General features: G+C 47.5%; 1 protein-coding gene across 4 annotated transcripts in view; it reads left to right on the top strand.

The window, feature by feature from the left end:
• Positions 1 to 27,735, top strand: part of LOC140421830 (uncharacterized) — a 28,615-nt gene extending 880 nt beyond the window's left edge. The window contains exons 2-5 of one of the 4 annotated variants that reach the window (XM_072506793.1): positions 6,633 to 6,787; positions 20,412 to 20,518; positions 22,696 to 22,809; positions 26,526 to 27,735. In XM_072506793.1, the coding sequence (XP_072362894.1) occupies positions 26,642 to 27,595 (954 nt within the window). In that variant the 5' untranslated portion in view covers positions 6,633 to 6,787; positions 20,412 to 20,518; positions 22,696 to 22,809; positions 26,526 to 26,641 and the 3' untranslated portion in view covers positions 27,596 to 27,735. Of the gene's footprint in view, positions 1 to 6,632; positions 6,788 to 19,587; positions 19,650 to 20,411; positions 20,519 to 22,695; positions 22,810 to 26,525 lie in introns of those variants that run through there. The other 3 variants (XM_072506792.1, XM_072506796.1, XM_072506797.1) reach the window with 3 other exon arrangements.
• The last annotated feature ends 245 nt before the right edge of the window (positions 27,736 to 27,980 follow it).

The following is a 27,980-nucleotide window of genomic DNA, read 5'->3' as shown; positions in this document are numbered from 1 at the left end:
AGGGACAGAGTGGTGTGACTGCAAGGGAGGCAGGTAGGGTGATCCTGAGTTTAGGAGTTGAGGAGCCTCAGCCCTTGACCTTGTCCAACAGGTATGAGGTACTTGCTCCCTGTGTGGATGAGGAAGAGGGCTGTAGGGAGGATGCATTGACTGACCACTGCACCGTGGTACAGGAAGCCATTCAAGAGGGGGGAGCAAAAAGACAAGTGGTAGTTGTAGGGGATTCTATAATTAGGGGGATTGATGGCATCTTTTGTAAGCCAGATCGAGAGTCCCACATGGTATGTTGCCTGCCCGGTGCCAGGGTGAGGGACATCTCTGATCGGCTTGAAAGGATTTTGGAGAGGGAGGGGGAGGATCCAGTTGTTGTGGTCCACGTTGGGACTAACAACATAGGTAAGACTAGGAAAGAGGACCTGTTTGGGGATTATCAAACACTAGGGACTAAATTAAAGAGCAGGTCCTCCAGGGTTATAATCTCTGGATTACTACCTGAGCCACGTGCCAATTGGCATAGGGTTGAGAAAATTAGAGAAGTTAACACGTGGCTAAAGGAGTGGTGCGGGAAAGAGGGATTCCATTTCATGGGGCATTGGCATCAGTACTGGGGAAGGAGGGACCTGTACCGTTGGGACGGTCTTCACCTGAACCATTCTGGGACTAGTGTTCTAGCGAATAGGATAAATAGGTTGGTCACAAGGACTTTAAACTAGCAAGTTGGGGGAAGGGAAGGGTAAAGCTATGGACAGAAGAATGGTTAATGGAGAGCAAGGCAGCAGGTTACGTGACAGGTTATTATGTAGAGATATGGGTTCAAAGACAAGGAAAATTAGGAGAAAGGGTAAGAGGAAAAATAAATTGCGAAAAGTTACTGATCAAGGTGTTAGGATTCATAACAAAGACATAAAAAACAGCATAAGTGTACTTTACCTGAATGCTCGTAGTATACGAAATAAGATAAATGAGTTGATGGCGCAAATCATCGTGAATGACTATGATTTAGTGGCCATTACTGAAACATGGTTAAAAGATGGTCACGACTGGGAGTTAAATATCCAAGGGTATCAGACTATACGAAAGGATAGAATGGATGGTGGTGTAGCTTTGTTGTTTAAGGATGGCATCCGGGCAATAGTAAGGGATGATATTGGTGCTATGGAGGACAAGGTTGAATCAATTTGGGTGGAAATCAGGAATAGTAAGGCGAAAAGGTCACTGATAGGAGTAGTCTATAGGCCAACAAATAGTAACAGGATGGTAGGGCAGACAATAAGCAAAGAAATAACGGATGCATGTAGAAATGGTACAGCGGTTATCATGGGGGATTTTAATCTGCATATCGATTGGTTTAACCAGGTTGGTAAAGGCAGCCTTGAGGAGGAGTTTATAGAATGTGCCCGGGATAATTTCCTGGAACAGTATGTAATGGAACCTACAAGGGAACAAGCGGTCCTAGATCTGGTCCTGTGTAATGAGGCAGGATTGATTGATGATCTCATAGTTCGGGATCCTCTTGGAAGGAGCGACCACAGTATGGTGGAATTTAAAATACAGTTGGAGAATGACAAGGTAAAATCAAACACTAGTGTTTTGTGCTTAAACAAAGGCGATTACAATGGGATGAGAGAAGAACTAGCTAAGGTAGACTGGGAGCAAAGACTTCATGGTGAAGCAGTTGAGGAACAGTGGAGAACCTTCCGAGCGATCTTTGACAGTGTTCAGAAAAGGTTCATACCGACAAAAAAGAAAGACGGTAGAAAGGGGAAAAATCGACCGTGGATATCTAAGGAGGTGAGGGAGAGTATCAAATTGAAGGAAAAAACATACAAAGTGGCAAAAATTAGTGGGAGACTAGAGGACTGGGAAGTCTTTAGGGGACAACAGAAAGCTACTACAAAAGCCATAAAGAAGAGTAAGGTAGACTATGAAAGTAAACTGGCTCAGAACATAAAAGCAGATAGTAAAAGCTTCTACAAATATATAAGACAAAAAAGAGTGGCTAAGGTAAATATTGGTCCTTTGGAAGATGAGAAGGGAGATTTAATAATAGGAGACGGAGAAATGGCTGAGGAGCTGAACAGGTTTTTGGGGTCAGTCTTCACAGTGGAGGACACAAATAACATGCCAGTGACTGATGGAAATAAGGATATGATAGGTGAGGACCTTGAGATGATTGTAATCACTAAGGAGGCAGTATTGGGCAAGCTAATGGGGCTAAAGGTAGACAAGTCTCCTGGCCCTGATGGGATGCATCCCAGAGTGTTAAAAGAGATGGCTAGGGAAATTGTAAACACACTAGTGATAATTTATCAAAATTCACTAGACTCTGGGGTGGTCCCAGAGGATAGGAAAGTAGCAAACGTGACACCACTGTTTAAAAAAGGAGGTTGGCAGAAAGCGGGTAATTATAGGCCGGTAAGCTTAACTTCGGTTGTAGGGAAAGTGCTGGAATTTATCATTAAGGAGAAAATAGCGGGGCACCTGGAGGGAAATTGCCCCATTGGGCAGACGCAGTATGGGTTCACAAAGGGTAGGTCGTGTCTGACTAATTTGGTAGAGTTTTTTGAGGACGCTACTAGTGCAGTAGATAACGGGGAGCCAATGGATGTGGTATATCTGGATTTCCAGAAAGCTTTTGACAAGGTGCCACACAAAAGGTTGCTGCATAAACTAAAGATGCATGGCATTGAGGGTAAAGTGGTAGCATGGGTAAAGGATTGGTTAACTAACAGAAAGCAGAGAGTGGGGATAAATGGGTGTTTCTCTGGTTGGCAACCTGTAACTAGTGGGGTCCCTCAAGGATCAGTGTTGGGCCCGCAGTTGTTCACAATTTACATAGACGATTTGGAGTTGGGGACCAAGTGCAATGTGTCAAAGTTTGCAGACGACACTAAGATGAGTGGTAAAGCAAAAAGTGCAGAGGATACTGGAAGTCTGCAGAAGGATTTGGATAGCTTAGGTGAATGGGCTAGGGTCTGGCAGATGGAATTCAATGTTGCCAAGTGTGAGGCTATCCATTTTGGGAGGAATAACAGCAGAATGGATTATTATTTAAACGGTAAGATGTTAAAACATGCTGCTGTGCAGAGGGACCTGGGTGTGCTGGTGCACGAGTCACAAAAAGTTGGTGTGCAGGTGCAACAGGTGATTAAGAAGGCTAATCGAGTTTTGTCTTTCATTGCTAGAGGGATGGAGTTTAAGACTAGTGAGGTTATGCTGCAATTGTATAGGGTGTTGGTGAGGCCGCATCTGGAGTATTGTGTTCAGTTTTGGTCTCCTTTCCTGAGAAAGGATATATTGGCACTGGAGGGAGTGCAGAGGAGATTCACTAGGTTGATCCCAGAGTTGAGGGGATTAGATTATGACGAGAGGTTGAGTAGGCTGGGACTGTACTCATTGGAGTTTAGAAGGATGCGGGGGGATCTTATTGAAACATATAAAATTATGAAGGGAATAGATAGGATAGATGCGGGCAGGTTGTTTCCACTGGTCGGGGAAAGCAGAACTAGGGGGCATAGCCTCAAAATAAGGGGAGGTAGATTTAGGACGGAGTGTAGGAGGAACCTCTTCACCCAAAAGGTTGTGAATCTCTGGAATTCCTTGCCCAGTGAAGCAGTTGTGGCTCCTTCTTTAAACGTTTTAAAGAAAAAGATAGATGCCTTTCTAAAGAATAAAGGGATTCGGGGATATGGTGTACGGGCCGGGGAGTGGAGCTGAGTCCACAAAGATCAGCCATGATCTCATTAAATGGCGGAGCAGGCTCGAGGGGCCAGATGGCTTACTCCTGTTCCTAGTTCTTGTGTTCTTGTGAAAGTGGGGCCTGTGGAATGTTAGGTTTTACACAGCACACCGTCAGCCTGCAGTTTCGCGCTGGGTAAAGAATCTGCAAACAAGGCAAGAGAATAAACAATTAATGGTAGGACCCTAGAGGATCAGAGGGACCTTGGTGGGCATATCCATCGGTCCCTGAAGACGGGAGGACAGGTAGATAGGGGGATTAAAAAGGAATATGGAATACTTGCCTTTATTAACTGAGGCATAGACTATAAGAGCAGGGAGGTTGTGATGGAGCTGTATAAAATGCTGGTTAGACCACAGCTGGAGTAGTGTGTGCAGTTCTGGAAGGAAGTGATTGCACTTGAGAGGATGCAGAGTAGATTCACCAGGATGGCCTGGGCTGGAGTATTTCAGCTAACAAGAGAGACTGGATCGGCTGGGATTGTTTTCCTTGGAGCAGAGAAGGCTGAGGGGGACCTGATTGAGGTATATAAAATTATTGAGTGAATTAGTGGTGAATAGATGGGGTGAATAGGAAGGAACCTTTCTCCGGAGTGGAAGGGTCAATAACCAGTGGGCATAGAAGGAAATTTTCCCCTTATCGGAGGGGTCAATAAGCAGGTGCATAGATTTCAGGTAATGGCAGGAGGTTTATAGGAGATGCGAAGAAAAACTTCTTCACCCAGAGCGTGGTGGGAATCTGGAACTCACTGTCTGAAAGTGTGGTAGAGAATGTAAACGTCACAACATTTAAGAAGTATTTTGATGAACATTTGAAATGCCATTGCATGGAAGGCTACGGATTAAGTGCTGGAAAATGGGATTAGAGTAAATAGGTGCTTGATGGCTGGTGGAGACCTGATGGGTCAAAGCGCCTCTTTCACTCCTGGAAAAACTCTCGGACTCTAATCGTACCATTCAAATCAATGGAATTCTCAGGAACCACATTGGGGAGGAAGGTTGCTGACACCTAATGATAAGCAGCACTCGCACAAGCAGCAAAACACATAACTTTGGTCAGACAAGATTTTCCCATTTGAAATCCATATTGATTATTCATTGTTATGTTTATCTTTTCCAGATTTTAAAAATTCCCTCCTTTACTCAGGATTCGATTATTTACCAATGTGAAGCTAATTGTTTCATAATTTCCTGGGCATGTTCTGGCCACCATTTTAATTATAGGAATTACATTACTGAGCTGCCAGTCTTTTAGAACTGAACCTTTTTAATGAATTATTAAATTTGAGCAGTAATGTCCCTCCCTGCGAATCTTTTAAAATACGTGGATGTAATCCATTCAGATCAGAGGCTTTATCCCCTTTGAGTTTGATTAGTGCAATCAATAATCACCTCATCATTCAATGTCCTGTTGACCTGTTCTATCTCCCTGGGAAACAATGATGCAAAGTAATTATTTAATATTTCTGTTATTTCTCCATCGTTCCTGGTGATATTATCCTGTCTGAACCTTAATGATCCCTCAATGCTCCTTCATGCTTCACAGCACCAGGGTCCCAGTTCGATTCCCGGCTTGGGTCGCTGTCTGTGCGGAGTCTGCATGTTCTCCCTGTGTCTGTGTGGGTTCCCTCCGGGTGCTCCGGTTTCCTCCCACAAGTCCCGGAAGACGTGCTGTTAGGCAATTTGGACATTCTGAATTCTCCCTGAGTGTACCCGAACAGGCACCAAAATGTGGTGATGAGGGGCATTTCACAGTAGCTTCATTGCAGTGTTAATGTAAGCCTCTATGTGACAATAAAGATTATTATTTACTTTCCTCCTAATGTTAACTGGCTGGAGTTTAATCTTCAAGATATATGTTGGTTTTTGTGATGGCAGGGTCCCTTTTTAAATCATCATCTGTGATCTTATCTTTCCATTTAAGACCTCCCAAAGAAACTGATGAACAATAAAATTGTGAATTTTTACTTCAGTCCTAAGTTGTTTTTGTAAAAAACTCTGCAATTCAGTGTCTGAATTAGAAAATGCTGATTAATCCTCACTGACAATCCTTACTGACTGACACATTCTTCACGGTGCCACCTCCATTATGAAAGTAAATTATCAAAGAAAATATAACAGGTCAATATTTTACAAGAACATCAATAAAACAAAAAATAATAATCTTTATTGACATAAGTAGGCTTACATTAACACTGCAATGAAGTTACTGTGAAAATCTCCAAGTCGCCACACTCCGGCACCTGTTCAGGTGAAAGCTCAATTCTCCTAACAAGCACGTCTTTTGGGGAGAACGTACAGACTGCATAGGCAGTGACCCAAGCGGGAATCGAACCCGGGACCCTGGTGCTGTGAAGCAACAGTGCTAATCACTGTGCTACCGTGCCGCCCTAATGATGCTGTTTGATGCACACGTTGTCACGATAGTGACCGATTGGCAGCAACCTCTTCGTTATGATCAATGCTTATTACGTAAGTGGAGAATGAACAGGAGTGGAGTAAATTCAGAGACAGGCAAGGCAGCCTCCAGTTATTAGCCTTGACCAGAACATCAGCTTTCTCAGCATTGTTTCTCCAGCATTATTAAAGCTCTCGAATGTCTCACAGGAAGATCCTGATGCATCCTCAGCCACCAATAGTAATTATATATAAAATCTAGGATTTGAAATACGTGAAGATTGGAGGTATGATCAATAAGTCTGCAGATGGAAAATTGTTGGTGTGGGAACTAGCGAGGACAAAAGCCTTAAATCACAGGATGATACAGATGGGCTGGTCATATGGGGGCGGAACAGTCGCAAATGTAATTTAACCAGGAAAAGTGGTAGTTCTTGTACAAAGTCAGTACAGACATGATGTGCCGAGTGACTTCCATCTGTGCTGGATAATTCTAGAAAACACTGAACATTCAGTATGACGAGCAAGAGGGAAGAAGATGGAGGAATTACTGATTCTCAAACTGAACCCAGGAAGAGTTTGCATCTTCTGGGGAAGAGAAAGGAAGAACCCATTGGGGATAAAAACCTTTAAGTTCTGCATTATTCCACAGGTGAGCAGCATTTAATCATTTTGAGAAATGAAGAATAGCAGAATACCCATTGACAATAATTTGTTTGATTATTTTCGCCATTGGTAACCCAAGTTATTTTGCATTAACTGTTTCAATGGTGCGGACATTACCCAACATTCCCTGCGTCTGTGAATGTACCCTATTCATTCCACGGAGCCCCGTGCGCAGACCCAATGCTGGGCTGTATCTGGAGCATGCGCAATGTCACTTTGCTCGGGGGTCTGCGAGTGCGGCAGCGGCTGTTTGGGGTGGTGAGAGTCGGTGAGGCGGAGGGAGGAATGGAGTCAGGGTGGGGAGGGAGTGAAAGCTTCATAAACACCCCCTGCTGGTCACAAGCCCGGAATAAGACGCTGCAAATCCCACGTTTGCAGCTGCGGAGCTTTTATCCGGTATCAGGCCCAGTTCTACGGCCGTCATCTTTGTTTAGTGGCGCGGCTGAGGAGCCATCTTGATGACGGAACAGAGGCGGTGCTTCAGGATCCCGGTGACCAGGAGAGAAAATCATTGTCTCGATGATTGACAGGCCTCTCCAGAGGGGCAAGGTGTTACTTCCATGTGTGGCAATCCGAAGAACAGAAGAAGAATAACATCAGAATTAGCAGCAGGAGTAGGCCATTCGGCCTATTGACACTGCTCTGCCATTCAATAAACGCTGATCCACATGTGCCATTAATTACATTTTCCTGTCTGCCCCCAAAACTTTTGACCCCCCCAGTAGATAAAAAAAGACAAACTCAGCTTTGAGTATATTCATTGACCCAGCGCTACTGCTCTCTGGGAAAGAGAATTCCACAAACTCAGCTTTGACAAAGAGTCATCCAGGCTCAAAACGTTAGCTCCCTTTTCTCCCCACAGATACTGTCAGACCTGCTGAGATTGTCCAGTATTTTCTGTTTTTGTTTCAGATTCCAGCATCCGCAGTAATTTGCTTTTATCCACAGACTGATGAGCCTCTGAAGGAAGACATTGTTCCTTATCTCAATGTCACATTGAAGAACTCTTATCTTTAAACTGTCCCCCTTAGTTCCTGAATCCCCATGTGGGAAAATATTCTTTCATCAAAACCCCACAGAATCACCTCTCATTCTTCTAAACTCCATCGGGTACAGACCAATCAGGCTCAATCTTGCTCCATAAAACAAACTCTCCTATCCCAGAAATCAGACTAGTGAAACTTCACTGAACTGCCTCCAAAGCAACTTCAAAAACAAGGTGGGAGTAAAGCCCTTTGGACTGCTTGTTTGCTGGGCTCCTCCCGGGTTGAGGGCCTGGCCCAGTCTTACCAACTGATAACATCTGCCTTCAGCAAGGACACAACCCTCCTTATTCTATCCGGTGTGCTTGTTCCGGGGCAGGGGGATCGAGTGGGCAGTGTGTTTGCTGAGCCTCCTCCCGGCCTGAAGACTCCACACAGGAGCAGGGAGGTGGATTCCATTGGGTGGTTGTTCCAGGGTGGGAGCGAGCACAGACTGGGTTTTTGCTGAGTGCTACTTTGGCCGAAGACCATGCGAACCAGCGCCACTTACCTCCTTGTGAACCTGCTTCTGGGCTTGGCGAAGCGCGTCATTTCTAGCTCCAGGCAGCAGGCAACCGAGGGGGTCATCTGATCAGACTGTTTTCCTCTTTTCCGTGGCTACATTCGCAGCTGGGTGTCACTAGAAAGGGAGCTGCAGTGTCCATGGGCACCATCAAAGCATTCCATGCCCGCAGGGTGGGCACCGCAGGGGTTGGGGTGCTTTATTGACCTCTTTAAATGCACTCTCATCAGATGTTTTTAAGTTTCTGCTGATCTTTGTTATGTTCGGGCAGTGCCCCTAACTGGAGCGGCCCTTTATACTTTGTCCTAAGTTTGTTTCCTTTATTCTATTTTGTTGGTGGACCTCAAAAGAGTGGCCAATCCACCTAGCCGCACATCTTTGGGTTGTGGGTGTGAGGCCTACGGAGACATGGGGAGAATGTGCAAACTCCACACGGCAGTGACCCGGGGCCGGGATCGAACCTTGTCCTCAGCACCGTGAGGCAGCAGTGCTAACCACTGCCACCATGCCACTCTTTGTCATGATGTTTCCATTCCTATTTTATCACACACCTCCCAGTGATACTCATTGTAACACAGAAACTTCAAAATATCATTGCTACCTTGCATCTTGCCCTCCTATTATTGTCTGATGATAACAGTAACAGAGTAACACACACCAGAATTGGAATATCAGATAGGTTGTTGTCTAATAATAATAGTACGAAGTCTTACAACACCAGGTTAAAGTCCAACAGGTTTGTTTCGATGTCACTAGCTTTCGGAGCGCTGCTCCTTCCTCAGGTGAATGCAGAGGTCTGTTCCAGAAACACATATATAGACAAATTCAAAGATGCCAAACAATGCTAGGAATGCGAGCATTAGCAGGTGATTAATCTTTACAGATCCAGAGATGGGGTAACCCCAGGTTAAAGAGGTGTGAATTGTATCAAGCCAGGACAGTTGGTAGGATTTTGCAGGCCAGATGGTGGGGGATGAATGTAATGCGACATGAATCCCAGGTCCCGGTTGAGGCCGCACTCATGTGTGTGGAACTTGGCTATAAGTTTCTGCTCGGCGATTCTGCGTTGTCGCGGGTCCTGAAGGCCGCCTTGGAGAACGCTTACCCGGAGATCAGAGGCTGAATGCCCTTGACTGCTGAAGTGTTCCCCGACTGGAAGGGAACATTCCTGCCTGGTGATTGTTGCGCGATGTCCGTTCATTCGTTGTCGCAGCGTCTGCATGGTCTCGCCAATGTTCCACGCTTCGGGACACCCTTTCCTGCAGCGTATGAGGTAGACAACGTTGGCCGAGTCGCACGAGTATGTACCGCGTACCTGGTGGGTGGTGTTCTCACGTGTAATAGTGGTATCCATGTCAATGATCTGGCACGTCTTGCAGAGATTGCCATGACAGGGTTGTGTGGTGTCGTGGTCACTGTTCTGAAGACTGGGTAGTTTGCTGCAAACAATGAGTCGATTTCGGCGGCGTGAGAGCAGCTGGTTAGTCAATTTCAGCGGGAGCATTGCGGAAGGAGGTTGCTGGGAGGTAAGTCAACCTTTAAAAGCACTTCTCTTTGCAGGGGCAGGCCAGTCGATTTCGGCGGCGTGAGAGCAGCTGGTTAGTCAATTTCAGCGGGAGCATTGCGGAAGGAGGTTGCTGGGAGGTAAGTCAACCTTTAAAAGCACTTCTCTTTGCAGGGGCAGGCCAGTCGATTTCGGCGGCGTGAGAGCAGCTGGTTAGTCAATTTCAGCGGGAGCATTGCGGAAGGAGGTTGCTGGGAGGTAAGTCAACCTTTAAAAGCACTTCTCTTTGCAGGGGCAGGCCAGTCGATTTCGGCGGGAGTGGAGCTGGCTGGTTAGTCAATTTCAGCAGGAGCTGAGAATTTTTCTTTTTTGTTTTAAATTAGTTTTTTAGGCGGGATCAGGAAGTCGACCCGCGGACGTCTGGGAAGACCCTCACCAATACATTCTGGTGGAGAGGAAACCCGAGACACTACACGTGTAGTGTCTCCCACCCGCCCTCCTCCTCTAACCTAATAATAAAACCCATTGGTCTGAGGTAAGTACCATATTTTTATTATATTATTATTATTTTTTATAAAAATTTAATTTAGTTGTTAGCCAGATCTTGGTAGAAAGTTAGAGGAATGGCAGGGAAGGGAGTGCAATGTTCCTCCTGCAGGATGTTTGAGGTGAGGGATGCAGTTAGTGTCCCTGCTGATTTTACCTGCAGGAAGTGCTGCCATCTCCAGCTCCTCCAAGACCGAGTTAGGGAACTGGAGCTGGAGTTGGAAGAACTTCGGATCATTCGGGAGGCAGAAGGGGTCATAGATAGCAGCTTCAGGGAATTAGTTACACCAAAGATTGGAGATAGGTGGGTAACTGTAAGAGGGACTGGGAAAAAACAGTCAGTGCAGGGATCCCCTGCGGTCGTTCCCCTGAGAAACAAGTATACCGCTTTGGATACTTGTGGGGGGGGGGACTTACCAGGGGTAAGCCATGGGGTACGGGCCTCTGGCACGGAGTCTGTCCCTGTTGCTCAGAAGGGAAGGGGGGAGAGGAGCAGAGCATTAGTAATTGGGGACTCTATAGTCAGGGGCACAGATAGGAGATTTTGTGGGAGCGTGAGAGACTCACGTTTGGTATGTTGCCTCCCAGGTGCAAGGGTACGTGATGTCTCGGATCGTGTTTTCCGGGTCCTTAGGGGGGAGGGGGAGCAGCCCCAAGTCGTGGTCCACATTGGCACCAACGACATAGGTAGGAAAGGAGACAAGGATGTCAGGCAGGCTTTCAGGGAGCTAGGATGGAAGCTCAGAACTAGAACAAACAGAGTTGTTATCTCTGGGTTGTTGCCCGTGCCACGTGATAGTGAGATGAGGAATAGGGAGAGAGAGCATTTAAACACGTGGCTACAGGGATGGTGCAGGCGGGAGGGTTTCAGATTTTTGGATAACTGGGGCTCTTTCTGGGGAAGGTGGGACCTCTACAGACAGGATGGTCTACATCTGAACCTGAGGGGCACAAATATCCTGGGGGGGAGATTTGTTAGTGCTCTTTGGGGGGGTTTAAACTAATGCAGCAGGGGCATGGGAACCTGGATTGTAGTTTTAGGGTAAGGGAGAATGAGAGTATAGAGGTCAGGAGCACAGATTTGACGTCGCAGGAGGGGGCCAGCGTTCAGGTAGGTGGTTTGAAGTGTGTCTACTTCAATGCCAGGAGTATACGAAACAAGGTAGGGGAACTGGCAGCGTGGGTTGGTACCTGGGACTTCGATGTTGTGGCCATTTCGGAGACATGGATAGAGCAGGGACAGGAATGGATGTTGCAGGTTCCGGGGTTTAGGTGTTTTAGTAAGCTCAGAGAAGGAGGCAAAAGAGGGGGAGGTGTGGCGCTGCTAGTCAAGAGCAGTATTACGGTGGCGGAGAGGATGCTAGATGGGGACTCTTCTTCCGAGGTAGTATTGGCTGAAGTTAGAAACAGGAAAGGAGAGGTCACCCTGTTGGGAGTTTTTTATAGGCCTCCTAATAGTTCTAGGGATGTAGAGGAAAGGATGGCGAAGATGATTCTGGATATGAGCGAAAGTAACAGGGTAGTTATTATGGGAGACTTTAACTTTCCAAATATTGACTGGAAAATATATAGTTCGAGTACAATAGATGGGTCGTTTTTTGTACAGTGTGTGCAGGAGGGTTTCCTGAAACAATATGTTGACAGGCCAACAAGAGGCGAGGCCACGTTGGATTTGGTTTTGGGTAATGAACCAGGCCAGGTGTTGGATTTGGAGGTAGGAGAGCACTTTGGGGACAGTGACCACAATTCGGTGACGTTTACGTTAATGATGGAAAGGGATAAGTATACACCGCAGGGCAAGAGTTATAGCTGGGGGAAGGGCAATTGTGATGCCATTAGACGTGACTTGGGGGGGATAAGGTGGAGAAGTAGGCTGCAAGTGTTGGGCACACTGGATAAGTGGGGCTTGTTCAAGGATCAGCTACTGCGTGTTCTTGATAAGTATGTACCGGTCAGACAGGGAGGAAGGCGTCGAGCGAGGGAACCGTGGTTTACCAAGGAAGTGGAATCTCTTGTTAAGAGGAAGAAGAAGGCCTATGTGAAGATGAAGTGTGAAGTTTCGGTTGGGGCGATGGATAGTTACAAGGTAGCGAGGAAGGATCTAAAGAGAGAGCTAAGACGAGCAAGGAGGGGACATGAGAAGTATTTGGCAGGAAGGATCAAGGAAAACCCAAAAGCTTTCTATAGGTATGTCAGGAATAAGCGAATGACTAGGGAAAGAGTAGGACCAGTCAAGGACAGGGATGGGAAATTGTGTGTGGAGTCTGAAGAGATAGGCGAGACACTAAATGAATATTTTTCATCAGTATTCACTCAGGAAAAAGATAATGTTGTGGAGGAGAATGCTGAGCCTCAGGCTAATAGAATAGATGGCATTGAGGTACGTAGGGAAGAGGTGTTGGCAATTCTGGACAGGCTGAAAATAGATAAGTCCCCGGGACCTGATGGGATTTATCCTAGGATTCTATGGGAGGCCAGGGAAGAGATTGCTGGACCTTTGGCTTTGATTTTTATGTCATCATTGGCTACAGGAATAGTGCCAGAGGACTGGAGGACAGCAAATGTGGTCCCTTTGTTCAAAAAGGGGAGCAGAGACAACCCCGGCAACTATAGACCGGTGAGCCTCACGTCTGTAGTGGGTAAAGTCTTGGAGGGGATTATAAGGGACAAGATTTATAATCATCTAGATAGGAATAATATGATCAGGGATAGTCAGCATGGCTTTGTGAAGGGTAGGTCATGCCTCACAAACCTTATTGAGTTCTTTGAGAAGGTGACTGAACAGGTAGACGAGGGTAGAGCAGTTGATGTGGTGTATATGGATTTCAGCAAAGCGTTTGATAAGGTTCCCCACGGTAGGCTATTGCAAAAAATACGGAGGCTGGGGATTGAGGGTGATTTAGAGATGTGGATCAGAAATTGGCTAGCTGAAAGAAGACAGAGGGTGGTGGTTGATGGGAAATGTTCAGAATGGAGTACAGTCACAAGTGGAGTACCACAAGGATCTGTTCTGGGGCCGTTGCTGTTTGTCATTTTTATCAATGACCTAGAGGAAGGCGCAGAAGGGTGGGTGAGTAAATTTGCAGACGATACTAAAGTCGGTGGTGTTGTCGATAGTGTGGAAGGATGTAGCAGGTTACAGAGGGATATAGATAAGCTGCAGAGCTGGGCTGAGAGGTGGCAAATGGAGTTTAATGTAGAGAAGTGTGAGGTGATTCACTTTGGAAGGAATAACAGGAATGCGGAATATTTGGCTAATGGTAAAGTTCTTGAAAGTGTGGATGAGCAGAGGGATCTAGGTGTCCATGTACATAGATCCCTGAAAGTTGCCACCCAGGTTGATAGGGTTGTGAAGAAGGCCTATGGAGTGTTGGCCTTTATTGGTAGAGGGATTGAGTTCCGGAGTCAGGAGGTCATGTTGCAGCTGTACAGAACTCTGGTACGGCCGCATTTGGAGTATTGCGTACAGTTCTGGTCACCGCATTATAGGAAGGACGTGGAGGCTTTGGAGCGGGTGCAGAGGAGATTTACCAGGATGTTGCCTGGTATGGAGGGAAAATCTTATGAGGAAAGGCTGACGGACTTGAGGTTGTTTTCGTTGGAGAGAAGAAGGTTAAGAGGAGACTTAATAGAGGCATACAAAATGATCAGGGGGTTGGATAGGGTGGACAGTGAGAGCCTTCTCCCGCGGATGGATATGGCTGGCACGAGGGGACATAACTTTAAACTGAGGGGTAATAGATATAGGACAGAGGTCAGAGGTAGGTTCTTTACGCAAAGAGTAGTGAGGCCGTGGAATGCCCTACCTGCTACAGTAGTGAACTCGCCAACATTGAGGGCATTTAAAAGTTTATTGGATAAACATATGGATGATAATGGCATAGTGTAGGTTAGATGGCTTTTGTTTCGGTGCAACATCGTGGGCCGAAGGGCCTGTACTGCGCTGTATTGTTCTATGTTCTATGTTCTAATGGTTCGTTTGAGGTTGCGCGGTTGTTTGAAGGCAAGTAGTGGGGGTGTGGGGATGACCTTGGCAAGATGTTCATCGTCATCAATGACGTGTTGAAGGCTGTGAAGAAGATGACGTAGTTTCTCCGCTCCGGGGAAGTACTGGACGACGAAGGGTATTCTGTCGGTTGTGTCCCATGTTTGTCTTCTGAGGAGGTCGGTCCGGTTTTTCACTGTGGCTCGTTGGAACTGTTGATCGATGAGTCGAGTGCCATATCCCGTTCGTACGAGGGCATCTTTCAACGTCTGTAGATGTCTGTTACGCTCCTCCTCGTCTGAGCAGATCCTGTGTATACGGAGCGCTTGTCCATAGGGGATGGCTTCTTTAATGTGTTTAGGGTGGAAGCTGGAGAAGTGGAGCATCATGAGGTTATCCGTGGGTTTGCGGTAAAGCGACGTGCTGAGGTGACCGTCCTTGATGGAGACGAGTGTGTCCAAGAATGCAACTGATTTTGGCGAGTAGTCCATGGTGAGTCTGATGGTTGGATGGAACTTATTAATGTCATTGTGTCGTCGTTTCAGTGATTCTTCGCCGTGGGTCCAAAGGAAAAAAATGTCATCGATGTATCTGGTGTATAACGTCGGTTGAAGGTCCTGTGCGGTGAGTAGGTCCTGTTCAAACTTGTGCATGAAGATGTTGGCGTATTGGGGTGCGAATTTGGTCCCCATGGCTGTTCCGTGCGTCTGGATGAAGAACTTGTTGTCGAAGGTGAAGACGTTGTGATCCAGAATGAAGCGGATGAGTTGCAGAATTGCGTCTGGAGATTGGCAGTTGTCGGTGTTGAGTACTGAGGCTGTTGCAGCAATGCCGTCGTCATGGGGGATGCTGGTGTAGAGTGCCGAGACGTCCATTGTGACGAGGAATGTTCCTGGTTCAACTGGTCCATGGGTGCTGAGTTTCTGTAGGAAGTCCGTCGTGTCGCGACAGAAGCTGGGTGTACCTTGTACGATGGGTTTCAAGATGCCCTCGATGTAGCCAGAGAGGTTCTCACACAGGGTCCCATTGCCTGAAACGATAGGGCGGCCTGGTGTGTTGGCCTTATGTATTTTCGGGAGGCAGTAGAGATCTCCAATGCGGGGAGTACGTGGGATGAGAGCACGTAGGGTGCTCTGAAGATCTGGATCCAAGGTCTTGATCAGTCTGTTAAGTTGGCGGATGTGTTCCTTGGTCGGATCTGCGGGTAACTGTCTGTAGTGTTCTTGGTTGTTCAGTTGTCGGTATACTTCTTTGCAGTAGCCCGTTCTGTTCAGTACGACAGTGGCCCCCCCTTTGTCTGCTGGTTTGATGACGATGCTGCGGTTGGTCTTGAGAGCGCGGATGGCATTGCGTTGTGCTTGGGTGACGTTCGGGGCTGTCTTGTGAATGCGACTGATGAATCTGGCATTGACACGACTCCTGACGGCTTGAGCATACATGTCGAGTCTAAGGCAGCGGCCTTCCGGAGGGGTCCAATTCGACCCTTTCCTCTTCGGTTGCCGCACCGCAGATCTCTCGGTCTGCTGTTCCGGTTCATTGGTAGTCTGCTTGGGTTCGCTGTTGGCCTCTTGGGGTCTGTGGAAGAATTCCCGGAGCCTCATTCGCCTGATGAATTCCTCCGTGTCTGCCGCGAGACTGATGGGGTCCATTTTGGTGGTGGTGCAGAAATTGAGCCCTCTGCTGAGGACTTCGATTTCGTCTGGTTGAAGGGTGTAGTCTGACAAGTTGACAATAGATTTCCCTGTATTGTTTTCTACTGTGACACCGGGGGTGGCTTGGTTGCTGCTGGTGGTGATGCCAAGTTTCTCAAGCTTTCTGTTCTTGGTATGCATATAGGTGGCATAGTATTGTTGTCTCATCTGTTTGGCGGTGTTCCGCAGCTGGTCTGCTGCGTCCTGAGCGCAAGTTGAGAATATGGCCTCTATCTTGGTTTCCAGGTTGCGTCGTCTGCTGTAGAGCTGGCGGACGAGGTGGTTGAGGAGTGTGAGAGAGGTGCGACGGCAGAGTCTCTCAGCGAAGCCTGTATTGTAGGTCAACTTGAGTGGGTTTGTGATCTGTAGCCCTTTCGGGATCTTGTCTGCTTTCTTGCATCTTTGTAGAAACTTAATGTCAGTGTCTATATGCGCGATTTTCCTGGAGATCCTCTCCACTTTGAGCCGGCGGTTTGTGGTGTCGATGGTAGCCATGATGTGGAGATGCCGGCGTTGGACTGGGGTGAGCACAGTACGAAGTCTTACAACACCAGGTTAAAGTCCAACAGGTTTGTTTCGATGTCAGTAGCTTTTGGAGCGCTGCTCCTTCCTCAGGTGAATGCAGAGGTCTGTTCCAGAAACACATATATAGACAAATTCAAAGATGCCAAACAATGCTAGGAATGCGAGCATTAGCAGGTGATTAAATCTTTACAGATCCAGAGATGGGGGTAACCCCAGGTTGAAGAGGTGTGAATTGTATCAAGCCAGGACAGTTGGTAGGATTTTGCAGGCCAGATGGTGGGGGATGAATGTAATGCGACATGAATCCCAGCTCCCGGTTGAGGCCGCACTCATGTGTGCGGAACTTGGCTATAAGTTTCTGCTCGGCGATTCTGCGTTGTCGCGGGTCCTGAAGGCCACCTTGGAGAACGCTTACCCGGAGATCAGAGGCTGAATGCCCTTGACTGCTGAAGTGTTCCCCGACGGGAAGGGAACATTCCTGCCTGGGGATTGTTGCGCGATGTCCGTTCATTCGTTGTCGCAGCGTCTGCATTACAGCCAGTTACCCGCAGATCCGACCAAGGAACACATCCGCTAACTTAACAGGTTGATCAAGACCTTGGATCCAGATCTTCAGAGCACCCTACGTGCTCTCATCCCACGTACTCCCCGCATTGGAGATCTCTACTGCCTCCCGAAAATACATAAGGCCAACACACCAGGCCGCCCTATCGTTTCAGGCAATGGGACCCTGTGTGAGAACCTCTCTGGCTACATCGAGGGCATCTTGAAACCCATCGTACAAGGTACACCCAGCTTCTGTCGCGACACGACGGACTTCCTACAGAAACTCAGCACCCATGGACCAGTTGAACCAGGAACATTCCTCGTCACAATGGATGTCTCGGCACTCTACACCAGCATCCCCCATGACGACGGCATTGCTGCAACAGCCTCAGTACTCAACACCGACAACTGCCAATCTCCAGACGCAATTCTGCAACTCATCCGCTTCATTCTGGATCACAACGTCTTCACCTTCGACAACAAGTTCTTCATCCAGACGCACGGAACAGCCATGGGGACCAAATTCGCACCCCAATACGCCAACATCTTCATGCACAAGTTTGAACAGGACCTACTCACCGCACAGGACCTTCAACCGACGTTATACACCAGATACATCAATGACATTTTTTTCCTTTGGACCCACGGCGAAGAATCACTGAAACGACGACACAATGACATTAATAAGTTCCATCCAACCATCAGACTCACCATGGACTACTCGCCAAAATCAGTTGCATTCTTGGACACACTCGTCTCCATCAAGGACGGTCACCTCAGCACGTCGCTTTACCGCAAACCCACGGATAACCTCATGATGCTCCACTTCTCCAGCTTCCACCCTAAACACATTAAAGAAGCCATCCCCTATGGACAAGCGCTCCGTATACACAGGATCTGCTCAGACGAGGAGGAGCGTAACAGACATCTACAGACGTTGAAAGATGCCCTCGTACGAACGGGATATGGCACTCGACTCATCGATCGACAGTTCCAACGCGCCACAGCGAAAAACCGGACCGACCTCCTCAGAAGGCAAACATGGGACACAACCGACAGAATACCCTTCGTCGTCCAGTACTTCCCCGGAGCGGAGAAACTACGTCATCTTCTTCACAGCCTTCAACACGTCATTGATGACGATAAACATCTTGCCAAAGTCATCCCCACACCCCCACTACTTGCCTTCAAACAACCGCGCAACCTCAAACGAACCATTGTTTGCAGCAAACTACCCAGTCTTCAGAACAGTGACCACGACACCACACAACCCTGTCATGGCAATCTCTGCAAGACGTGCCAGATCATTGACATGGATACCACTATTACACGTGAGAACACCACCCACCAGGTACGCGGTACATACTCGTGTGACTCGGCCAACGTTGTCTACCTCATACGCTGCAGGAAAGGATGTCCCGAAGCGTGGTACATTGGCGAGACCATGCAGACGCTGCGACTACGAATGAACGGACATCGCGCAACAATCACCAGGCAGGAATGTTCCCTTCCAGTCGGGGAACACTTCAGCAGTCAAGGGTATTCAGCCTCTGATCTCCGGGTAAGCGTTCTCCAAGGCGGCCTTCAGGACCCGCGACAACGCAGAATCGCCGAGCAGAAACTTATAGCCAAGTTCCGCACACATGAGTGCGGCCTCAACCGGGACCTGGGATTCATGTCGCATTACAGTCATCCCCCACCAGCTGGCCTGCAAAATCCTACCAACTGCCCTGGCTTGATACAATTCACACCTCTTTAACCTGGGGTTACCCCATCTCTGGATCTGTAAAGATTTAATCACCTGCTAATGCTCGCATTCCTAGCATTGTTTGGCATCTTTGAATTTGTCTATATATGTGTTTCTGGAACAGACCTCTGCATTCACCTGAGGAAGGAGCAGCGCTCCGAAAGCTAGTGACATCGAAACAAACCTGTTGGACTTTAACCTGGTGTTGTAAGACTTCGTACTGTGCTCACCCCAGTCCAACGCCGGCATCGCCACATAATAATAATAGTGACAGAGTAACAGACGTCAGAATTGGAATAACAGGCAGGTTATTGGCTAATCATGACAGAGTTACGGGGGTGGCTCGGTAGTTCGCACTGTTGCCTCAAGCACCAGGTACCTGGGTTTGATTCCGACCTTGGGTCACTGTCTGTGTGGAGTTTGCACATTCTTCCCGTGGCTGCGAAGATTTCCTCCCACAGTCCAAAGATGTGCAGGTTAGGTGGATTGTCAGTGCTAAATTGTCCCTGGGTGGGGTTACGGGTGGGGGTTTGGCCAAGGTAGGGTGATCTTTCAGAGCACCATCTGGATGTCACAATGCCCGGGTGATTGACGGCAGCTCCGGACCAATAGGAAGAGGGGCGGGACTGGAGGACCAAACGGGAGCGATTGGTCCTCCAGCCAATCGGAGTGAATGAAGGGCGGGGCCCACTGTGGTGGAAGCATGCGCAGTGAGGGTAATGGCGAAGGAGAAGAGCGTATCTTTCAGATCCGAATTTGGTAAGAGGCGTTTAACAATATGGAGGGAGCGAGAAATCGCGGGAGTGGGCGGAAACGTTGTATAAAGCTGCTGTAAGCTGTAATCCTAGGAAAAGAGGTTCCGGGAACCCGTTTGTACCGAGCGGAGCTCCAGCTCCTCGTCTTCGGCTCGGTTAAACGGCCGCCATCTTTATTGGATGTGCATCACGGCGCATGCGCGTTTGTCATTTTTGTCGGGGAATGTTTCAATGAGTGGGAGGAGCTTGTTCCCCATTGTTCAGAATGGAGACAACTTGTCCATCAAACTGGATTAGTCTTTGAGTCTCAATGTCTTATTGATGATGCAAAGTGGTGTCAGAGATGGAAAGAAAAGGAAGCAAATTCTGCTCTCCAGATTTCACTGTCTTATTAGTCATCCTGTCCCATGTGTCCAAAACTCTGTGGCTCTGTTCAGCCACATGAAGACCCAGGGCAGAAATTCACAACCCTGAGTAGACGTCACCCTCAAATCGAGGGACTGCTGATGACGAGGGTCAGTGTGCAGCCGGGGCAGGGGGGGCGGGGGGGGGGGACATGAACGGTCATCCTGGACCAGGGAGCAGGAGGGGAGAATGTTGTGAATTTCTATCCTGGACTGACAGTGATTAATTTTGGAAACTCCTTTTACAGGGGATTAGAAGCGGAGGATTTACACACAGCAAACTCAAACCATGAGAAATGTTTTATCTTTCCTGAATTTTATTTCTGGACTGACAGTGATGCCTTTGTAAACTTCTTTCACAGGGGCTTAGAAAGGGATTTGCAGACAAGAAACTCACGACCAATCCTCACATCAAATTCTAACACCACTGTTCGAGTTACCAGGATCTGGAGATTATTGACATTTGTGTGTAAGCATTGAGTTCCATATCATTATAACTCACTGAATAAAATGTCTGTTTAGCACAGGGCTAAATCGCTGGCTCTGAAAGCAGGCCAGTAGCACGGTTCAATTCCTGTAACAGCCTCCCCGAACAGGCGCCGGAATGTGGCGACTAGGGACTTTTCACAGTAACTTCATTGAAGCCTACTTGTGACAATAAGTGATTTTCATTTCATGTCTCCCTCCTATCTCCCCTGTAGATCTTGTTCACAGTCTTAAATTTGTGTCCCGTAATCCTTTTACAATCTACTAATGGGAACAGTATTTAAAAATCTTTTGCTGGGTTTGCCGTTGTCGTTTCTGGTGCCTGGGTCGATGCCGGGTGGTCCGTCTGGTTTCATTCCTTTGACATGTTTTTGTTGTGGTTGAATCAGCTTGGACCAGTCCATTTAGGATCCAGAACACAAATGAAGTCTCCTCCAAGAATCAATTGATCTCGATCCAGGTCTGGGATGGATTCCAATAATTTTTTTTACAAATATTTCTATGAGATCCGCTCATTAAAAAAAAGATGGAGAAGCAGAATTAGGCCATTCAGCCCATCGAGTTTTCGAGTTTGCTCTACCATTCGATCATCCCCATTCATCTTGTATTGTAGCTCTCTTGAAATGAATGCGAACATTGCATTTGCCTTTCGAACTGCCAACTTTCCTTTATTTGTTCTTGGGATGTGGGTGTTGCCTTGGCCCAATGTTACTAATCGTAATCAGTTCGCATAATTTATATCAAAAGTATCCATTTCAATGGCGGGTTTATTACCCAACATGTGTGGCAGCCGAGAATGCTCTATCCACATGACAGAAGCTCCTCGCACATGCGCAGTGTCCGGATGTGACTGGAGCATGTGCTGTTCGGGCAGTGACCGGCGCATGCACAGTTCAGATTGTCACTGATGGTGCGAGGAGCGGGAAAGAAACAGTCGAGCGACTTTCAGAATTGGAGCCGGTGGGTGGCCGGGGAACGATTGAAGCTGCGGAGTGAGCCGGGAGGCTTCATAAATACCCCGTGGAGGCTTCAACTCCCGAGTAAAATGTTAATGGTCCAGTCTTAAACAGCACCGAACAGAGTGAGAGCTGAGCGGTGACAGGCCCGGGTTACCGGCTGCCATCTTGACAGAGGACAATGCACTGCAGGGAAGGGGCTGGTTTAGTGGACAGCTGGCTTGTAATGCAGAACAAGACCAGCAGCACAGGTTCAGTTCCCGTTCCAGCCTCCCTGAACAGGGCGCCGGAATGTGGTGACTAGAGGCTTTTCACAGTAACTTCATTGAAGCCGATTGGTGACAGAAAGTGATTATTATTATGCGTTGCAAGTCTGGACCGGATGCTAACTCTCCCGGATTGACTGACTGGAGTCTCCAGGATTTTATTTTATTCATTTGTGGGAATCACTGGCTGGGCCAACATTTATTGCCCATCCCTAAGTTCCCTTGAACTGAGCGGCTTGCTCGGCCATCTCAGAGGGCATTTAAAGAGTCAACCACATTGCTGTGGTTTGGAATCGTGGCGGCCAGACCAGGTCAGGATGGCAGATTTTCTTTTCTATTCATTCATGGGATATGGGTGTCGCTGGCTGGGCCAGCATTCACTGCCCATCCCTAATTGCCCTTGAACTGAGGGCATCTCAGAGAGCATTTTAAGGGTCAACCAGCTGACTGTGGATCTGGAATCACATGTAGGCCAGACCAGGTAAGGATAGAAGATTTCCTTCACTGAAGGACATGAGTGAACCCGATGGGTCTTTGCAACAATCAGCAATGGTTTCATGGTCATCAGTAAACTTTCAATGAATTCAAATTTTACCTTCTGCCTTGGTGAGATTCATACCTGGGTGTTTCGAAAATCAGTGGGACAGTAAAGAAGATTTTTAAACATTTCTCTTCAGTGGATATAAAAATATTGAAAATGGGGTAAAGGTTATTTGGCTGACAATCACAGTCCTGTAAGGTAACAAATCCTTTTGCTTCCCAATTGGCCGAGGAAGGCAGTGTGTCACAAGGATGGATGTGTTGACCGATTAATGGCTGGAGGATGGGGGCAGGTCATGTGATCAAACCTCCAGGAATACATTTAATCAAAGTTGGTGAGGAGAGAATGTTGTGATTTTCTATCCTAAACTGACAGTGAGGTTTCCATAAATTTACAGGATATTAGAAGAGGAGGTTTAACAGACGGGAAACGCAAACCAAACGTCACATCGCAATCTGACAGTCACTCGGTTCATCAGAAACTGAATTTCAGCAGCATCTGGGTGTGGAAGGTAAAAGATTTGTCTGTTCTGTCTGTGAGGCAAGATTTCAGGTCTCAGTGTGACTGGAAAAGCCCCAAGATTCACAAACCCTGGTTAGGCCTGAGGAAGGATAGAATGGCCTTGGAGCGAGTGTAGCACAGATTAACCTGAGTGATATATGATCCCCCCGGGGTTAAATTACAAGGCGAGATTAGACAAAAATGTCAGAGTCAGCTGGCAGCACAGTGGTGCAGTGAGTAGCACTGCTGCCTCATAGCGCCGAGGTCACAGGTTCGATCCTGGCTTTGGATCACTGTCCGTGTTGAGTTTGCACATTCTCTCCGTGTTTGCGTGGGGTTCGCTCACAAAACCCAAATATGTGCAGGTTAGGTGGATTGACCACGATAAATTGCCCCTTAATTGGAAAAAATGAATTGGTTACTCTAAATTTATTTTTAAAAATGTAATAAAAACATTATGGGCAGAGAAGGGCATTCGGTCTATTGAGTCCATGCTAACTCTCTAATCGGCACGGTGCTTAGCACTGTTGCTTCACAGCGCAGGGACCCGGGCTCGCTTTCCGGCTTGGGTCACTGTCTGTGCAGAGTCTGCACGGTCTCCCCGTGTCTGTTGTGGGTTTCCTCCGGGTGCTGTGATTTCCTCCCACAAGTCCCGAAAGACGTGCTTGTTAGGTGAATTGGACATTTTGAATTCTCGCTCAGTGTATCCGAATAGGTGCCGGAGTGTGGCGACTTGGGGATTTTCACAGTAATTTCATTGCAGTGTTAATGTAAGCTGACTTGTGACACTAATAAAGGTTATTATTATCTGGAGCAATCCAGTTAGAGTCATTCTCCTGCTCTGTCTCTGTATCCTCACAGCTTCATTTCTCTCAGGGATCTATCCAATTAAAAAAAATAAAAATCATTTATTGTGTCTATTTCCAAACTCCGTCACGGAGCAAGTTTAAGGTCATTGCCACTGGCTGTGTAAAAACATTCTTCCTCATACCTCCTGGACCATTTACATGCATAGATACAGAGCAACGTAGAAAATAGGAGCAGGAGGAGACCATTTAGCCCTTCGAGCCTGCTCCACCATTCATTATGATCAGAGCTGATTCGGCTCAATAGTCTAATCCCGCTTTCCCCCATATCCTTTGATCCCCTTCACCCTAAGTGCTGTATCTAACTACTTCTTGAAAACATGCAGGGTTTTGGCCTTAATTAGTTCCTGTGGCGACGAATTCCATAGGCTCATCACTCTCTGGGTGAAGAAATTTCTCCTCATCTCTGTCTTAAATGGTCTCCCCGTATCCTCAGACTGTGATCCCTATTTCTGGACACACGCACTATCGGCAACATCCTTCCTGAATCTACTCTGTCTCGCCCTGTTTTTTTAACATAAATTTTGAGTGCCCAATTCTTTTTTTTGCAATTAAAGGCAATTTTAGCGTGGCCAATCTATCTACCCTGCACATCTTTGGATTTGTGGGGGTGAGACCCACACAAACACAGGGAGAATGTGCAAACTCCACACAGACAGTGACCCGGGGCTGGGATTGAACTCGGGTCCTTGGTGACATGAGGCAGCAGTGCTAACCACTGTGCCACTCACTTTTTATAGGTTTCTGTGAGATCCCCCTCATTCTTCTGAACTCCAGCGATTACAATCCTAACCTGCACGTCTTTGAACTGTGGGAGGAAACCGGGGCACCCGGAGGAAGCCCACACAGACACGGGGAGAAAGTGCAAACTCTACACAGTCAGGGTGGGAATTGAACCCAGGTCCCTGGTGCTGTGAGGCAGCAGTGCTAAGCACTATGCCACCCCCTCTCTTGCAACCCTCAAGAGAAAAATTATCCTTATCTCCATCTGAAATGGGTGACCCCTCACTTTGCAACAGTGACCCCCTTGTTCCAGATTCTCTCACAAGAGGAAACATCCTCTCCACATCCACCCTGTCAAAACCTCTCAGCATCTTATACAGTTCAATCCAGGTTTTACCCAAAACTTTAAATCTGTGTCCCGACTGCTTGTACGATCAGTGAATGGAAACAGAGTTTCTTTGTCCACCTGATCGAAACCTGGCATAATCTTGTGTCCCTGAATCAAATCTCCCCTCAATCTCCTTTGTTGGATCCATTCTGGTAAATCTCCTCTGCACCATCTCCAAGAACCTTCACATTCAGATAGAGTTGCAGATAGCGAGGAGGACTGTCAGAAAATACAGCAAAATATAGATAGATTGGAGAGTTGGGAAGAGAAATGGCAGTTGGAGTTCAATCCAGGTAAATGCGAGGTGATGCATTTTGGAAGATCCAATTCAAGAGCAGACTATACGGTCAATGGAAGAGTCCTGGGGAAAATTGATGTACAGAGAGATCTGGGAGTTCAGGTCCATTGTACCCTGAAGGTGGCAACGCAGGTCGATAGAGTGGTCAAGAAGGCATACAACATGCTTGCCTTCATCAGACGCGGTATTGAGTACAAGAGTCGGCAGGTCATGTTACAGTTGTATAGGACTTTGGTTAGGCCACATTTGGAATACTGTGTGCAGTTCTGGTCGTCACATTACCAGAAGGATGTGGATGCTTTAGAGAGGGTGCGGAGGAGGTTCACCAGGATGTTGCCTGGTATGGAGGGTGCTAGCTATGAAGAAAGGTTGAGTAGATTAGGATTGTTTTCATTGGAAAGACAGAGGTTGAGGGGGGACCTGATTGAGGTCTACAAAATTATGAGAGGTAAGGACAGGGTGGATAGCAACAAGATTTTTCAAGAGTGGGGGTGTCAATTACAAGGGGTCACGATTTCAAGGTGAGAGGGGGAAAGTTTAAGGGAGATGTGCGTGGAAAGTTTTTTACGTAGAGGGTGGTGGGTGCCTGGAACGCTTTGCCAGCGGAGGTGGTAGAGGCGGCCACGATAGCATCATTTAAGATGCATCTAGACAGATATATGAACGGGCGGGGGACAGAGAGAAGTAGATCCTTGGAAAGAAACGACAGGTTTAGATAAAGGATCTGGATCGGCGCAGGCTGGGAGGGCCGAAGGGCCTGTTCCTGTGCTGTAATTTTTCTTTGTTCTTCCTGAAGAGTGGTGACCAGAGCTTCATAAAGATTCACAGAATAGAATTCCTACAGTGCAGAAGGGGGCCATTCGGCCCATTGAGGCTGCACTGATTCTCTGAAAGGGCACCCTGCCTGGGCCCACCCCTCCTACCCTGTCCCTGTAACCCCATAGCCCCACCTAACCTGTGCATCCCTGGACACTAAGGGGCAATTTATCAAGGCCAATCCACATAATGTTCCCTTCTTTGGACTGTGGGAGGAAACCTGAGCACCAGTGAAAACCCACGCAGACACGATGAGACAATGCAAACTCCATACACAGTCACCAAGGTCGGAATTGAACCCGGGTCCCTGGTGCTGCGAGGTAGCAGTGCTAACCACTGTGTCACCAGAAGCATAGTTTTGGTATCAATATTACTGTTTATGAAGCTGAAGATCGAGTTTGCTATGCCATCTATCCTCTTTAATCTGTCATGTAGATATACAAAATCCCTCTTCACCTTTTTCTCCCTCTTCCCGAAGAGGCCAGTTGTGTTTTTACAACCATCCAGCAGTTTTCATGGTCACTTTTTCCAAGTGCCGGCCCCACAAATGACCAGATTCATTCAGCTCAATTTCACAACCTGCCTTTGTGTTTTTGTGGATTCTCCCTCACTCCCTATTTTCTGTTTTCAATCAGTTTCACAGGGTGTTCGAAGGGGAGGCTTCAAAGTCCAGATATGCAAACCAAATATCACATCAGGATCTGACAGAGTTTCCAATTTATCATATCCTGAATATCATCGTACTTTGAACATGGAAGGAAAAAGCATCGTTCACAGTGGGGAGAAACCATACACGTGTTGTGTGTGTGGACGAGGATTCGCTCGATCATCAGGCCTCACGAGACACAAATGCAGTCACGCTGAGGAGAAACCGTGGAAATGTGCGGACTGTGGGAAAGGATTCACTGTCCCATCCATGCTGGAAATTCATCGACGCAGTCACACAGGGGAGAGACCATTCACCTGCTCCAAGTGTGGGAAGGGATTCACTCGGTCATCCCACCTGTTGAGTCACCAGCGAGTTCACACTGACGAGAGACCGTTTCAATGTTCAGACTGCGGCAAGTGCTATAAAAGTTCTGGGGAACTGATGAACCATCAACGTGTTCACACTGATGAGAAACCGTTTCAATGTCCAGACTGCGGGAAGTGCTGTAAAAGTTCTGGGAATCTCATGAGCCATCAACGTGTTCACATTGACGAGAAACCGTTTAGGTGCTCTCACTGCGGGACTGGGTTCAGACACTCATCTCAGCTCACTGTACATCAGCGAATTCACACTGGGGAGAGGCCATTCACCTGCTCCAAGTGTGGGAAGGGATTCGCTCAGTCATCGGCCCTGCTGAGTCACCAGCGAGTTCACACTGGGGAGAGACCATTCACCTGTTCAGAGTGCGGGAAGGGATTCACAATGTCTTCCAACCTACAGCAGCACCAGCGAGTTCACACTGATGAGAGACCGTTCCAATGTCCAGACTGCGGGAAGTGCTATAAAAGTTCTGGGGAACTGATGATCCATCAACGTGTTCACACTGACGAGAGACCGTTTAGGTGTTCTCAGTGTGGGACTGGGTTCAGACGATCATCTAACCTCACTGTACATCAGCGAAGTCACACTGGGGAGAGGCTATTCGGCTGCGCCGAGTGTGGGAAGGGATTCACCACTTCATACCACCTGCAGCAGCACCAACGAGGCCACAAGTAATTACAGTGATTGGGTTTTGCTGTTCCTCACATTCAGGACTGAACCATGTCCATTTGTGTCTCTTTCTGCTGATAAACTCCAGCCCATTTACAGGGGCTAAGATTCTGGCTAAAAGTCAACTAAATTAGATTTGTGTTAAATACGCAGTGTGTTGAAACTTTTTAATATCTGTGACACTAGTTAGCTCCTTTTGAAGTACTCTCGCTCTCCCCTGACTCTTCCATCCTCACCTCCAACAAGAAGTGTGAGGAGCTTGTGGAGCTTCTTTGTGACTGAGATTGAGTAAATCCGATCAGCTGCCTCTGCTGCTTCCCTCCCTTCCACGAGCCCACCGGACCAAACTGTCTCTAAATTTCATCCTTTCCTGAGCCCTGAACCCACAACT

This window comes from Scyliorhinus torazame, chromosome 5 (assembly GCF_047496885.1).
Source record: "Scyliorhinus torazame isolate Kashiwa2021f chromosome 5, sScyTor2.1, whole genome shotgun sequence".
NCBI classification, from domain to species: Eukaryota; Metazoa; Chordata; class Chondrichthyes; order Carcharhiniformes; family Scyliorhinidae; genus Scyliorhinus; species Scyliorhinus torazame.
This window is presented reverse-complemented; position numbering and strand designations above follow the sequence as displayed.